General features: G+C 38.7%; 1 protein-coding gene across 1 annotated transcript; it reads left to right on the top strand.

Annotated features, from left to right (window-relative positions):
* The first annotated feature begins 211 nt into the window (after positions 1-211).
* Positions 212-13,078, top strand: synprb (synaptoporin b). Its single transcript, XM_057846489.1, has 6 exons — positions 212-235; positions 729-853; positions 7,756-7,954; positions 8,037-8,228; positions 12,686-12,841; positions 12,893-13,078. The coding sequence occupies exons 1-6, from the start codon at positions 212-214 to the stop codon at positions 13,019-13,021; spliced, it is 825 nt and encodes a 274-aa protein (XP_057702472.1). The 3' UTR covers positions 13,022-13,078.
* Positions 13,079-15,605: the final 2,527 nt, after the last annotated feature.

Raw genomic sequence — 15,605 nt, forward strand, 5'->3', positions numbered from 1 at the left:
ATGACCTGTATTACTTTTGGTTTGGAATGCTTCATGTTTCAATAAATACCAAGGCCAAAATATATTTCTGACTCCTCCTTTGGGAAGTTAGTGTACCTCATGTGCGCCCTCCCCTCAGCTGGAACTCTCCCCTTGTTATCCACATCTCTGCCTGATGACAAACACTGCAGACATCGACTGGACTTTGGCCACACATCACTGGGATTTTTAAATGTGTATGGTTATATTTGCCCCGGTAAGTATCTTCCACTTTGCTTTTAAAAAAACAACGCATTATTTCATTTTAACTTCTACAGAAATTAATTAGGTTTCGTGCACTAAAATGAAAGCGGTTATAACAATGCAGTTCTTTATAACAATAATTGTTTTCGATTTGCACGCTGTATAAAATTTCTCAGTTTAGAGTAAATATTTTCAGCGCTTTGAATACTATCCACACGAGCAATGTTGTGATGGCACAGCAGTAGAAACGTTTGATATAAAATGAATCAACCGGCACTGCTGTGGCCACCCTCCAGTGCACAGTGAGCAGCACTTCCCACCTTTAAATTATTCAGTTTTTCTTTTCAAACCAATTAGAAATATTAATAATCAGCCCTGTGATTTATTGATGGGAAGACATTAGGCAATAAGCCATACACATTCACTCAGACATGTGTCCTGATTAGCCTTTCACTCATGGCTGTGAGTGTTCTCCTCACATGACTCTTATGTATTCTTCTCCTCAGATTTTTGCCATTTGTGCATTTGCGACATGCGGAGGCTACTATGGGCAACTCCAGGTTAAAGTGGACTGCGGAGACAGCAGACAGAGTAACAGGAGCATCAACATTAATTTCGGCTATCCATTCAGGTACAATACTATTATGCCAGACAAACTGTTGACCCGTGATTAATATTCACATCAACAAATCCCTACACAGCTTATATCTGTTGTTTGTATTTATGCCTGTGAAACAGTACATGAAAATGAATACCCCCAACCACTATTTCACATGCAATACATGATGGTCTTTGAATCATGCAGTTTTGTGCCAACGAAAAAAAAATTCAGTGTTTTAAAAACTACATTTTTCAAGGTTGGTGATTTTAAAATTTTAAAAAATTTCCCGCCTACCTATCGTAATTAGCTGGGGTAGGCTCCAGCACCCCCGTGACCCTCATGAGGATAAATGGCATGTAAAATGAATGTTTTTACATGTGTTGTCTTTCCCTTTATTACCCCTTTAAATAATTTGCAGGGCTATTTATATTTCAGAACAACTTGTATGCTTTAAAGAATATTGTGGTTGTTACATTATTAATCATAAGTTGAAGCAGTACATCAGTGTAAAGATTAATGGGTCCAGGTCCATTGTCTTTAAATAGTTAAGCAATATGAATGACAGCCCATTGCTTAAAACTTCCCTTTCTTTACCCAAAGAGTGGGTTCAATTAGATTTTGTTTTTTTTTTTGAGGAAGGGTGGCTGAGGAAGAGATGATCTCTGTATTCTGCCACTAAATGAAATAGTCTCCGAGCAATAAGCCCAAGGCACTGTGGGTGCACGCCACGAGACAAAATCAATACTGGAAACATTCTGGTGCGTCAAAAGGGACCACTTAAGGTTAGAATCTAGACTGATCCGGCTTTGAGTGCATTTTGGTCAAATGATGCAGAGAAACATCTCAGACAAAGGGCCCTATAAATTGGCTTGCTTCCTGTCTACACATTAAAAATGAGGTGAGCTCATTTAGTTTCAAGTGGAATGCATTGTCTTGAAGATGAGCACAAAACTATTTTAAGACCCCCATTATGAACAAATCTGAAGAAAGATTTCCTGAAACGACTCTCTAAAAATTATCTCTAAACAAAGATTCAACCCATGCAAAAACTATATGATACACAGAGATGATGACTGCACAGTGAGTGACTTAGACAAGATTGATCCATTTAGCAACTTCATTTGTGTGAGGAAGAATTAAATATAACCAGAGGTTGGTGTTTTTTTTGTGGTCCAGTGACAGCGAATGTCTCACTGTCAATCACTGTTACATTGAGCCAAATGGACTCAATTAGACTCCTCGCTCAGCCAAACATGTATGAAACAGTCCAGCTTGTAGAGAAGCAACAGCATCCCATTTTAATAAGTTAAGTGAATTACAGTACTTGAATTTAAAGGTTCCCTCGCTTAGACTTTATTAGACTTTATTATTGTTAAAGATAAACCTGAATGGCTTAGCTCCCAAAGCCAAACATCAGTTTTCCATAATGCTTTCATCACTTGAATTGTGTGTAAACTCAAGTTTATCCAGACTTTCTTTGGAGGAGAGGCACAGTACACCCTTGAATGGTTGCCTGCCAGCCACTAACTTGGTATGTAAAGCAACAATTTCATGACGAGACAATATGGTATAGATTATTTGAAGAATTAGACAATATTTACCAGTATAAGAAAGTCTGCCGCAATTAGATTAGATTAAAGGGCCTTCGATTAATTTGATATTATGCACCGTAATTTTCGCACTATATGGCTCACCTGACTATTAGCCGCCACCAGTGTTGTTAATCTTACTGAAAAAAAGTAATTAATTATAGTTACAAATTACTTCTCCCAAAAAGTAATTGCGTTACTAACTCAATTACCTGAATGTAAGAGTAATCAGTTACTTGGCAAAGTAATTGGTGATAATTACTTTTTTTTTTTTCTCAAAAAAAAAAAAAACATTGGCCACACTATGTGAAGTTTTTTGTGGAGGTTTTTGGTACAATTGGCCCGAGCCCAATTCTTTACCCTAATTTACCCTTTACCCTGAATCAACTGTTAAAAGTTGTTAAAATTGCTCCCATTATTGCATTAGTTCCCTTCTCTCTACTTTCGACATATGAAAGTTTTAAAACTGTTTCATAATTTAAAGATAGATTCAAGTCAAGATTTTGCCGATTTAGAAGTATTTTAGATAAAAAGTTACTTAGGTTCGCGAGGAAGGTTCTCTACAACAGAGCCGTCCTAAAAAGCCGACTGCTTTAAGATGGCGGCTGTCATTTTGCATCTAGTTATATCTATATACAGTACATGGGATATCTACCATGTCTACCATATCTACCATAACATGCGGGCGTAGTTTGTCCGGCTATCGGCTACAACATGTATTATTGGAGCTACCTAGCATCGCGTTTGCTCGGCGTCACAACTTTCTTGCCTCCTCCCCGCTCCTGCTCTGCTCTGTCGTCTCGGTGAGTCCGTCTCCCTCAGACTTTTCGACCAATATAGTAACGCATAGTAACGCATGCCTTTCCGTCCTCAGTAACGGTAACGGCGTTGCCAAGATGAGAAAAGTAATTAATTAGATTACCCACTACTGAAAAAAATAACGCCGTTAGTAACGCCGTTATATTGTAACGCCGTTATTAACAACACTGGCCGCCACCCACCAAATTTGACACAAAAATGGCATTTGTTCATAGATAAGCCGCACTGGACTATAAGCCGCAGCTGTCCTCACCAAATGGCAAAATGAACCACCATGAAGCTTTGAACCAATTGGTTGCAAAGCTGCATTGCTTCAAGAAGCTTCAATTTGGCCATCACTGTTGTCTTGGGGGAGACAGTCAACCTATGCTGCCACCTGCTGTCAACACTGTTGTCGCCCAACATGCCTCCTAGCATGTATTGCAGCACTACAGATGAAAATAGCACATCAAAATTCATGTTTTGTGCTAATTATATCTTCAGTTACTGTTCTAGTTGTTTCATTAATTGCTAGTTATGGAATTTGGTAACCCTTTATTTGACACTGGCGCCATAATACTGTCATAAGACTATCATAATTTTGACATGACACTGCCATGGGCATTAATGAATGCTTATGACAGATGTAAATTTCGTGTCATCCGGCAAATTATCTCCCTTTTGAACGGATGTAAAAGAGTTGGACATAAATGGAGTTAGTGACATAATTTGCCAGATGACACTTAATCCCATCTGTCATAAACATTCATTAATGCCCATGATAATGTCATGTCATAATTATGAAGATGTGCCTGGTGCCAAATTGACTGGCAAAGATGTGGAAGAACATAAAAATGTTCAGTTAAAGAGATGGCTTTAGTGTCGAAGGCTGAAAAAGACGAAAAAAACGAACCAACCTAAGCATAGCTTTAGGGAAAAAAGCAGCGGTTTATGGTCCGAAAATTACGGTACACATTTAATTACTGTACATTTCGGACTATTAGCCGCTACTTTTTTCTTTCACTTTGAATCCTGGGGCTTATAGTCCAATGTGGCTTATTTGTTGATTTTTGGGTTAATAGGTAACACTTTATATGACAGCTGTATCATAAGACCGTCATAATTGTAACATGACACTATCATGGGCATTACTGACTGGTTATGACGGATGTCATTAGGTGTCATGCGGCAAATTATGTCACTAACTCCGTTTATTTCCAGTTCAGATCTTTTACATCCATTCAAAAGTGAGCTAATTTGCCAGATAACACTAAATTCCATCCCTTATAGGCATTCACGATTGCTTATGACAGTGTTATGTCATAATTATGATTGTCTTATGGCGCCACTGTCAAATTAAGTGTTACCAAATACCATAACAAGCAATTAATGAAACAAATGGAACATTAACTGAAGAAATAATTATCATCTGTAGCGCTGCAATGCATGCAGGGACGCATGTTTGATGACAACAGTGTGGACAGCAGGTGGCAGCAGAGGTTGATTGTCTCTCCCAATGGAGCAGTGATGGCCAAATATAGCTTCTTGAAGCAATGACGCTTCAAAGGTTCATGATGGTTCATTTGGTCATATGACGCCGCTGTCAAATGAAGTGTTACCAGATGATATCTTTTGGTGTAACTATCTCATAATACAGTGATGACAGCTGCGGCTTATAGTCCAGTGCGACTTATCTATGAACAAATGCGGTTTTTGACTCAAATTTGGTGGGTGGCGGCTTATAGTCAGGTGCGCCTTACAGTGCGAAAATTACAGTAGTTCCATTTTGCCCAAAGAAATAGATATTATACAGCAATTAAGATGTGTTTAATAATTTTGTCACTGAAACACTACACAGACATTTTAATGAAAACAATTCTTGTTAACCTGTTACTGGCTGGCGACCAGTTCAGGGTAGACCCTGCCTCATGCCCGTTGTTTGCTGGGGTAGGCTCCAGCGCCACCACGACCAAGGTGAGGATAAGTAGTTCAGTTGATGAATGAAAGAATTCTTTCTAACAAAATACCGATGATAAAAATCGATGTTTTGATCCATTTTGATATTGATATATTGATCTAGAACATGGGTTCTTAACCTTGCTAGGCGTACCTAACCCCACAAGTTTCAGATGTGCATACACTGAACCCTTCGGAATTAAATAATAAAGGAATTTTTTTCAAATTCAAAATTTATATAGCTGAGCTATACTAAGCTAATGTCTGAGTGATTCCCGTTCAAATCACTTGAAATTTCAAATATACTACAAATAATTGTGCCTTTTGCTCTTGAATTTCAAGTTGGAAAATGATTCTTTTATTTTCATGTCATTTTTGTGTTGCATCCTTGCATCACATACTATATTTTTATAGTGTGAAATATGATGCAGATGTTTGTTTTTGTTATACTTCATCATACTAAGTGCGGGTCAACCTTCCGCTAAGCAAACCAGTCTCTCCTCGCATTAGATAGAGTGCTAGCTGTTGAAAGAAATGGAATTATGGTCAGCTTGTAAACTGGCGGCAAACAAATCCGAAACTTAGTCTAGAACTTTAGTCAGCGTGCGAAAATAGGGCCCCTGTGTGTCTTAACCTTTACCAAACCCCTTAGAGTCTAAGGGGTCGGCAACCCGAAATGTTGAAAGAGCCAATTCGGACCAAAAAACAAATATGTCTGGAGCCACAAAAAAATTAAAAGCCTTACATAAGCCTTTTAATGAAGGCAACAGATGCTCTATGTATGTATGTATCAGCTATATTAGCCTACTATCAAAATGACTAAGCTGGCTAAAAATACATAATGAGCCTTCGTGATTTAATGTTTTTTTTCTCTGCAGTGCATCCAACGCACCACGTGACTACTCTGTTGTATGATGCCGCCTCAAGTTTAACTCCATTACAATATTAATGAATTCATTGCTTTAATGAAATTAAAGAAATGCAATAAAGAAATCCGATTTTTGATGTAATTTTATTTGTGAGGTTTCGAAAAGTAACTAAATGGAACTTGCATAACTTGCCTTATCTGGGCTTGATTTTCTGTATTATCTCGGTTTTGTTTTTGAAGTCTGCAAATGGGGGCATGTCCTTGATTTTCTGTATTATCTCGGTTTGTTTTTTGAAGTCTGCAAATAGGTGTTCTGATATGTTGATAATAGGGCTGTCAAACGATTAAAATTTTTAATCGAGTTATTTACAGCTTAAAAATTAATTAATCGCAATTAATCGCAATTCAAACCATCTATAAAATATGCCATATTTTTCTTTAAATTAGATATATATTCTGTAAAATAAATTGTTGGAATGGAAAGATAAGACACAAGATGGATATACTGTATATACATTCAACATACGGTACATAAGGACTGTAGTGGGCATTTCACTCTACTGTCATTTAAATCTGTCTGTGCTGTCCTCACTCCGAAGCGTCTACTTTTTCCAAAGCTAGACAGCTAGTGAACAACGCCATAATAATCAGACTTCTTCCTTTTTCATCTGATTTATTAATAAAATGGCCTCAAACCATTGTCCTCTTTAGACCGTCGTAAAACTACAAAAAAAAAAGTACACAAGCATTGCATTAGCAACAACATTAGCTTAGCACGCTATACAGGTTCACTAAACATAAACAAAAAGCGTCTCATACAAAAAATATAACATTTCGCTTACTAACATAATATGTACATTATTTACAACAACCATACTTCACACCATACAAATCTTGTCCAAGGATCATATAAGCACAACATTACAACGTAGGCGTCAGCCCGAGACGTCGTGCAGCCATATTGAACTGGCAAGACAACAATAAAACATGTCGCAAAGCGACCACAAGAGTTCGCTGTTAGACAGCACAAAAAGCCTTGCTGTAAAACTTACCAAAAGGCAGAATACTGTCTGAGCGGGACATGTGCGTTAATTGCGTCAAATATTTGAACTTGATTAATTTAAAAAATTAATTACCGCGCGTTAACGCGATAATTTTGACAGACCTAGTTGATAAATGTCTCCTTCATGTACTCACCATCTGTGAACGGCTTTCCACGCTTTATTATCTCCCGGGCAGCAACAAAACCTGCAGCAATAGTGGAGTTTGACAATGCAATCCACTTCTTTATTCTATTTTTGCGCTTCTCTAAGTTCTTCAGATGTAATGCTGTTGCACTTTTTCTCTCACTTCCAACTGAGTAATCGGCTGCAAATGTAGCAGTCCTTCCCTGGAAATGTCTTTCCACATTACTCTTTACAGAGTAAACAAGCAATCCTTCTGCACTGGAAAGGAATGCAAATGATTCGATCCAAGAAACGTTGAATCGTCTGTTCTCCTCAGTTATTTTTTCTCTTTTTCCCTTTCAGGTTTTCAAACATTTTTCAAAATGCTCCGGGGAGCAAAAAAAGGGAGCGTGAAAGAGCCGCATGCGGCTCTTAAAACACGGGTTGCCGACCCTCGCCTTAGACCTACTCACCGAACCCCTGGGTTTCGGTAAAAAAAAAAACATAATAATAATGATAATAATAAACTGAGTACATTACCATTTTCTCTCTCAGATTACAACAAGTGCATTTCAAAGCTCCGCTATGTGAAACCAAGAGAGAGGAGATCCTCTTCCTGGATGGCGATTTTTCCTCCGCTGCTCAGTTTTTTGTTACTGTGGGTGTGATCACGTTCCTCTACTCCCTGCTGGCAACTGTGGTCTACGTCTTCTACCAGAACAAATATTTGAAGAACAACAGGGGCCCACTTGTGGTCAGTGACTCTAATTTAGCGAGAAAAACTGTTACAATTAACTCATGTAAGATTTTTCACTTTTTTCTTTCTTTCTGTTCAGGACTTTGTGGTGACAGTGATCTTCTCCCTCATGTGGTTCCTCAGCAGTTGTTGTTGGGCCAAAGCACTTTCTGATATCAAGACTGCTACAAAGCCTACAAAGGTACTGCTTCTCATCCCAGCCTGCTCTGCTCAGGAGAACAAATGCACAGCTGCCCAGGAACCTCACTGGGCTCGGCTCAACACATCTGTGGTGAGCAGAAATATTCACTTAAACAATTTCCAGAAGGCACACACATTTATGGAGGAGGGGTAGTACATGAATAGAATACACCTTTCATTCATCTACTGTACCACTTATCCTCACGAGTATCGAGGGGGTGCTGGAGCCTATCCCAGCTAATTATGGGCAGGAGGCAGGATACACCCTGAACTGGTTGCCAGTCAATCGCAGGGCACACACAGACAAACAACATTTTATCTCCATGGAGAATTTGGAGTGTCCTATCAGTCTACTTTAAGGTAGACTGGGGTAATGTAAGACACCCCCTGTATCTAAGTGAGGGAGCACATTTGTGATCATGCAACCATCGTGTTTTCAAGCCCCTACCAAGTTGCCTTGTCCATGAGGAACAGATCCTCCTCCTACAGTGGTAAACATGTTTTTTTGTCCAAAAAAATCGATTTTTTGCATGTAAAAGTAAATTTACTTTCTGTCAACTTTATCAGCTGTTGTGCCAAAGCAAATTGATTTAGCTTGACAATATGTTATTACACATGTTGATGAACTAACAACATATAAAACCATGTGATGATGCTATTTTAGGATTAGCCTGTGATTCTTTGTGAGGTTGTTTTTTACCGATTGTGTTGATAGGGTAAAGTGAGGCAAATGATGTGGGCCAAAGTGAGATGTCTCACTTCAGTCCTTCATGCCAGCAGTGACACGACACAAAATCACATCTGGATTTAGATCGAATGAAATTTCTCTGATTAAGCATTTGCACCATTTATGGTGTCAGACAGGCCAATCCCTGAGCTGCAGCCTGCCACTGCAGAAGATCTGGATGGCCCACCCATGCAGATTATCCACCTGCAGATGAATTATTCGCTTCAGACAATTCATTAACTGATACTAATCAGTCCACTGCACATGGTTTACCTGGATAAACCTGGTCAGCTGACTCATGTGCCACATGGTCCCAGTCAGAAATTGGTTGAGAAATCGCAAAGTTGAAAAAAACAGACCAACCCGATGAAGAAAATTAACAAAAAGATAATTGTAGTTAGCTTTGTGGATGCTGTTACAACTCTGACATTCATTCTGAATTGCCTTATTACCAATCTATCTGTTGGGATTCTAACATTCACATCATTTGCTAATATGATATTTGATATTTAGATGGAAAAAGGTTCCTTCCTTTTAGTCTGTTTCAGCTTGCACTTTAATTGGGGTAAAGTAAGACACAAACCACTTTTTTATAACTGGTTATATTTTCAATACTATTCATCCTGAGTACATTCTGATCATTTCCATTGCTAGGAAACATCTTAAATTAGTGGGAAATATGTGGACTTTACTGGTTTGTTGTTTTAGCTTGCTTGGAGGAGAGCAAATGTAAAAAATGTCGCATTGCCCCAGTCTCCCCTACATGTTTTGGGTTGCTTCTGGAGAAGATCCACACAGGCACGGAGAGAACATGCAAATCCCTCCACATAGGAAGGCGGAGCCTGGGATCGAACCTTTGATATTGGAACCGTGAGGCGGCTGTGATAACCACTTCACAAATAGAGATATTTCGTTTGTGTGTCTGTGTACGTTGGTTATGCCTCTGTTTGGGAATACATACAGTGGGACAAATAAGTATTTAGTCAACCACCAATTGTGCAAGTTCTCCTACTTGAAAAGATTAGAGAGGCCTGTATTGTCAACATGGGTAAACCTCAACCATGAGAGACAGAATGTGGAAAAAAAACAGAAAATCACATTGTTTAATTTTTAAAGAATTTATTTTCAAATTAGAGTGGAAAATATGTCTTTGGTCACCTACAAACAAGCAAGATTTCTGGCTGTCAAAGAGGTCTAACTTCTTCTAACAAGGTCTAACAAGGTCTGACGAAGCTCCACTCGTTACCTGTATTAATGGCACCTGTTTTAACTCATTATCAGTATAAAAGACACCTGTCCACAACCTCAGTCAGTCACACTTCAAAACTCCTCTATGGCCAAGACCAAAGAGCTGTCGAAGGACACCAGAGACAAAATTGTAGACCTGCACCAGGCTGGGAAGACTGAATCTGCAATAGGTAAAACGCTTGGTGTAAAGAAACCAAGTGTGCGAGCAATTGATAGAAAATGGAAAACATACAAGACCACTGATAATCTCCCTCGATCTGGGGCTCCATGCAAGATCTCACCCCGTGGCGTCAAAATGATAACGAGAACGGTGAGCAAAAATCCCAGAATCACACGGGGAGACCTAGTGAATGACCTACAGAGAGCTGGGACCGCAGTAACAAAGGCTACTATCAGTAGCACAATGCGCCGCCAGGGACTTAAATCCTGCACTGCCAGACGTGTCCCCCTGCTGAAGCCAGTACACGTCCAGGCCCGTCTGCGGTTCGCTAGAGAGCATTTGGATGATCCAAAAGAGGACTGGGAGAATGTGTTATGGTCAGATGAAACCAAAATAGAACTTTTTGGTAGAAACACAGGTTCTCGTGTTTGGAGGAGAAAGAATACTGAATTGCATCCGAAGAACACCATACCCACTGTGAAGCATGGTGGTGGAAACATCATGCTTTGGGGCTGTTTTTCTGCATAAGGACCAGGACGACTGATCTGTGTAAAGGAAAGAATGACTGGGGCCATGCATCGAGAGATTTTGAGTGAAAATCTCCTTCCATCAGCAAGGGCATTCAAGATGAGACGTGACTGGGTCTTTCAGCATGACAATGATCCCAAACACACAGCCAGGGAAACAAAGGAGTGGCTTCGTAGGAAGCATTTCAAGGTCCTGGAGTGGCCTAGCCAATCTCCAAATCTCAACCCCATAGAAAATCTGTGGAGGGAACTGAAAATCCGTGTTGCCCAACGACAGCCCCAAAACATCACTGCTCTAGAGGAGATCTGCATGGAGGAATGGGCCACAATACCAGCAACAGTGTGTGAAAAGCTTGTGAAGAGTTACAGAAAACGTTTGACCTCTGTTTTTGCCAATAAAGGGTACATAATAAAGTATTGAGATTAACTTTTGGTATTGACCAAATACTTATTTTCCACCACGATTTGCAAATAAATTCTTTAAAAATCAAACAATGTGATTTTCTGTTTTTTTCCCCACATTCTGTCTCTCGTGGTTGAGGTTTACCCATGTTGACAATTACAGGCTTCTCTAATCTTTTCAAGTGGGAGAACTTCCACAATGACAGTAGTGGTTGACTCAATACTTATTTGCCCCACTGTACAGTATCCTTGATTATGGCCTCAACATTTTTTGGGGGGGTTGAACCATTATGTGCTAGTGACCAAAAAAAATCTTCCAATCACAATCTATTTGTATATGATTAAATTAAACTAAGGTTAAACTTTTTGGTCTTGAGTCTGAAAACTGTATTTTGTAGGTACACAAAATTGGTTCAGAACAGTTTCTGGAAGTGCTCAGTTCAGTTCATTTTTGGCACAAAAAACAAAAAGGCACAAAAAATTCTTAAAATGTTGTTATTTTTAAAAATGTTAAGAATATAATGTGTTTAATTAAATGAAAGCAACCTTTTTGGTTAAGTTAGACTGAGTTTTTGAAATATATACAGTATATAAAATGTAACAATGATCCGAATAAAGTTATAAATAAGCAAGCAAAACTGAAGCTTGAACTCTAAGCACCAGCCGTAACGTGACAAATTTAACTATATCTTAAAGGAGCCATTTGTAATATTGGTGGCCTAAAATGGTACTGCAACTGCCATTAAAATATTCATGCGCACAACATCCCTTCCCCCTTTCAGATACTGTAAGCACTTTGCAATGGGGAATCAAGCTGTGTTATCATACCACTGCTGCATTTGAATCAGAAAAACAAAAAAACAGAGGCTAAGAAACTACACACAGCTTTAACAAAAAGTATGTGAACATACAGTATGTGAAGTCTACAACCAATGTCTATTGCATACCAAAATGAAAATCTGTACATGCTACAGTGATCAAACATAAAGGCTTCAAATTGCAACAAGGTTAAATCGGTGCATGAATAAATGATTATTTTTTGCAAGATAGGCTAGCAAAGATTTTCAAATAAATAAATAAATACCATAAGCTAAAAAGTAAAAAGTCCAGTAGTACGAAAAAGTAACCTAAGTGCACTTCTGCAGCACTGTAACTTCGGTACATCATACCATGGCCAACAACCAAGCTTCACCTATTAGGAAAAATGTCTTTTAAAGCAATGTGTCTATTGGCTCCCTCATTGGCTGCTTCTACTGAGGGAAAGGTTTGCTGTTGAGTTAAAAAAAAAAAAAATAACAGGAATCCCTTGCCATGTTGCAGCCAATCTAGGTTAGGTTGTTGCGTTTTGCTGCCGTAAATCCATCCTCTATACTGTACATGACATATAATAACCGATGGGAAGCTTATGCACTATATAGTGAATGTACTTTAAAAGGATCATTTAATTGACTGACATGGCATTCTATTTTATTTTCTCATTTCAGGTTTTTGGGTTTGTCAATGTCATCGTTTGGGCAGGAAACATTTGGTTTGTCTTTAAAGAGACAGGGTGGTACAGGATGGGGCATAGGTATCCCACCAGGAGCTCATCTGGAAAACGAGAAATGCGTCAACGGCTATACAGCGACAGCAGCTTTGACATTCAAGAGGAACATTTTGGTCCTCACCTGTCCAGGCAGATGAGTGTTAACCAGACAAAGGGGGATTTGGGTATTCAGGTGTACCGGCAAGACAGCTTCAACCACTCATCATCGAGCTATAGCCTTCCCCAAACGTATCTCGGTCAGCCGGTCATTTATGACAGTAAAGGGGTGCCTTAGTGAACACTGTTGATGAGAATTGATGTTGTCCTATGGCTGTTGTATTGAATATATGACACATGTAAACCATTTGTGCCGTCTTAACCGTCAATGTACTGTAATTTAGATCTTCACAAAGCTGTTTGAAGAAGTTGAAAAAGTATTTGCTTCATGATTCAGTTTGCATAGTTCAATGATTGTTGATTACGATTTTTAATTGTCCATTACAGCATATGTCTGTAAATTGTCAATTGTGTTGTCAATGTATAACAAAGATATTCATTATTTGAGAATAAAATAAAAAACAAATGATAATGTGTATCAGCACATTATTGCCTTCACTGGAAAACACAAGCAATCACTGAAAACTATACTTTTGTAATACATTTTATGATATTGTTTTTTAGAAAATCAGTATCTCGTGTGACCACCTTTTACCTGGCACTTTTTCACATTTGATTTTCAAAGTTGATCATGATTGTGGCTTGTGGGAGGTTGGCCCTCTCCTCTTCAGCGTCTATAAAAAGCAGTAAATGATAAGAGTGCCACATTTTGGGCTAAGTTACATTCCGCCTGACAAGGCCGTGAGCCTCCGTGTGCTTTTGACTGCTTATAGTGCATCACGGGTGGACATGACAGCTGCCCAAAGCGCTGGTATCATCATCATCACTCTATTTTCATCCAAACATGCTTGAAAACAACGGTCGCGCCAAGTGGCCAGGCGGGTTCACGCTCGTCACGCTGCCTCAACGTGCCCCATTTTGGCCATTAAAACCCCAAATTAAGTTTTACCAGGATCAAGTCAACAGGATGATACTCTCTCACAAAGCTGGTGGTAATGGGAGCACGCTGCGGCGTCTTGAATTTCAAACTACGGGGTGCGGGAAGGGCCAAAATTTATCGCGTGTTAAAAAAAATTAGCTGCGTCAAAGGAAGGTTGCGTTAATGCTGTTATGAACCAGTTTAATTGAGCTTAACCCTCAAAACTCAGAAAAGTCCTGACAGTCTTATGATAAGCATTCAAGTAAAGATTTACCCATTTTGTGGGGCTACGCATACTAAATTATTGTATAAACAAGCCATTATGTTGAGCATCTTTATCCGTGGCCGTTGTGAGTATTGAAAGTTGTTTGTTTGTTTGTCTTCAAAGGGTGTGTTTTGATGATGACGTAAAAGTATTATATTTTTTTCTATCACACATACTGTGGTTGCAACCCTGGGTGATTTTAAGAAACAAAAATGTCAGTGGCTATTCAAACCCAGTAGGCACCAGGCAGAAAGAGAGAATGTTAAATTAAAGAAGCTTCTTGTGGAGAACATTAAAGTGCGCACCATGCCGTGTACCGGGATTATCTCCATTGCAACAGCCAGCGGGATAATCCCTCCTGGTGGCTGTTTCATCCTTTCTTAGACAATTAACCTAATACTTAGTCATACCCCAAACTGTCACTAATGACTTGAAGTTATTTTTGCTTGAACAAAGTCAAAACAAACAAGCAATTCTATTTCAATTAAAATGTGTGCCCTAAGGCCTTTACGCAACATCCAAGTCAATTCACCTTCGCCTGCTGTTTGAACAGTCCATTTCTGTTTGTGTTGCATAGAGTTAAGCCAATACTACTCACGTTATTGTATTGTTAAACACCTCAGAAAGTGAAGCAGTGTTTCCCCTAGGATTTTTTTGAAGCTCCGGTGGTGGGCTGCATCGGAGTCGGACTGCCTCACCATGTCGTGCCACGGCAAAATTGCGTCATATCATGACTTTTTTTTTTTTTTTTTCCCACATTTTGTTTCCCAAAAAGAACCATAACAAAGATCTATTTGAAATATTTCATGAGCCAGGCTAATGTCATAGCTCTCAGCTACGGTTCATGTACGTAAAATGCGTAGCTGATTACAGTTACATTACCCAACGTAATAATACGACTGTTTTTTCTCGTAGCAATAGTATGACTTATATTTCGTAGTCCTTCTTTTTCCTTTTATTTGGCCCTAATATGTACTACATTAACACAACAATAATAGTACTTCTGTTAATGGACCAATGGCGTAGTTTTGCATAGGGATGTTAGGGACATAACACTAGGAACTTTTCAGGATGCTCAAATTGTCCCCACCAAATTTTAAACAACCTTTTTGCATTATATAAAGAGTTCAGTTATAGAGGTCATTTAAATTGTCTGCCCATATTTTGTAAGGATAGAATTGACCCTACCATTATTAAGTGAATTACTTTCCTTATGTTCAGACTTACACTGACACCATTTTTTCCGCCCCTCAAACACACGTTTGATTGGCAGTTGACTAAATTCCCTTGTTTTCAATCTACTAGAAATAAGTGAAATTATCTGCCAGTGCTTTAAGTAAATTTTACTCAGATTTCTTGAAACAAGATTATTTTCAGAAACGGTAGCTATATTTTTAACAGTTATTTTAAGCAAAAAAAAAAACTTTTTTCGTAAGGAATGTTCTTAATTCAACAAGTGATATTGTTCAAAACATTATTTGAAAGCATTTCCCCCCCCTGATTTTGGTGAAAAATGGCCAACCTTAGATGTATGGGCTTAATAAGAACAAATGGTAATATTTACCTAAAGTAAATTTA

This window comes from Corythoichthys intestinalis, chromosome 9, assembly GCF_030265065.1.
Source record: "Corythoichthys intestinalis isolate RoL2023-P3 chromosome 9, ASM3026506v1, whole genome shotgun sequence".
Taxonomy (NCBI): Eukaryota; Metazoa; Chordata; class Actinopteri; order Syngnathiformes; family Syngnathidae; genus Corythoichthys; species Corythoichthys intestinalis.

Coding starts and splice junctions, on each gene's coding strand:
- synprb (XM_057846489.1), top strand. CDS start 212: ATGTGTATGGTTATATTTGCCCCG. Junction 7,955..8,036: donor ACAACAGGGGCCCACTTGTG/GTCAGTGACTCT, acceptor CTTTCTGTTCAG/GACTTTGTGGTGACAGTGAT. Junction 8,229..12,685: donor CTCGGCTCAACACATCTGTG/GTGAGCAGAAAT, acceptor TTCTCATTTCAG/GTTTTTGGGTTTGTCAATGT.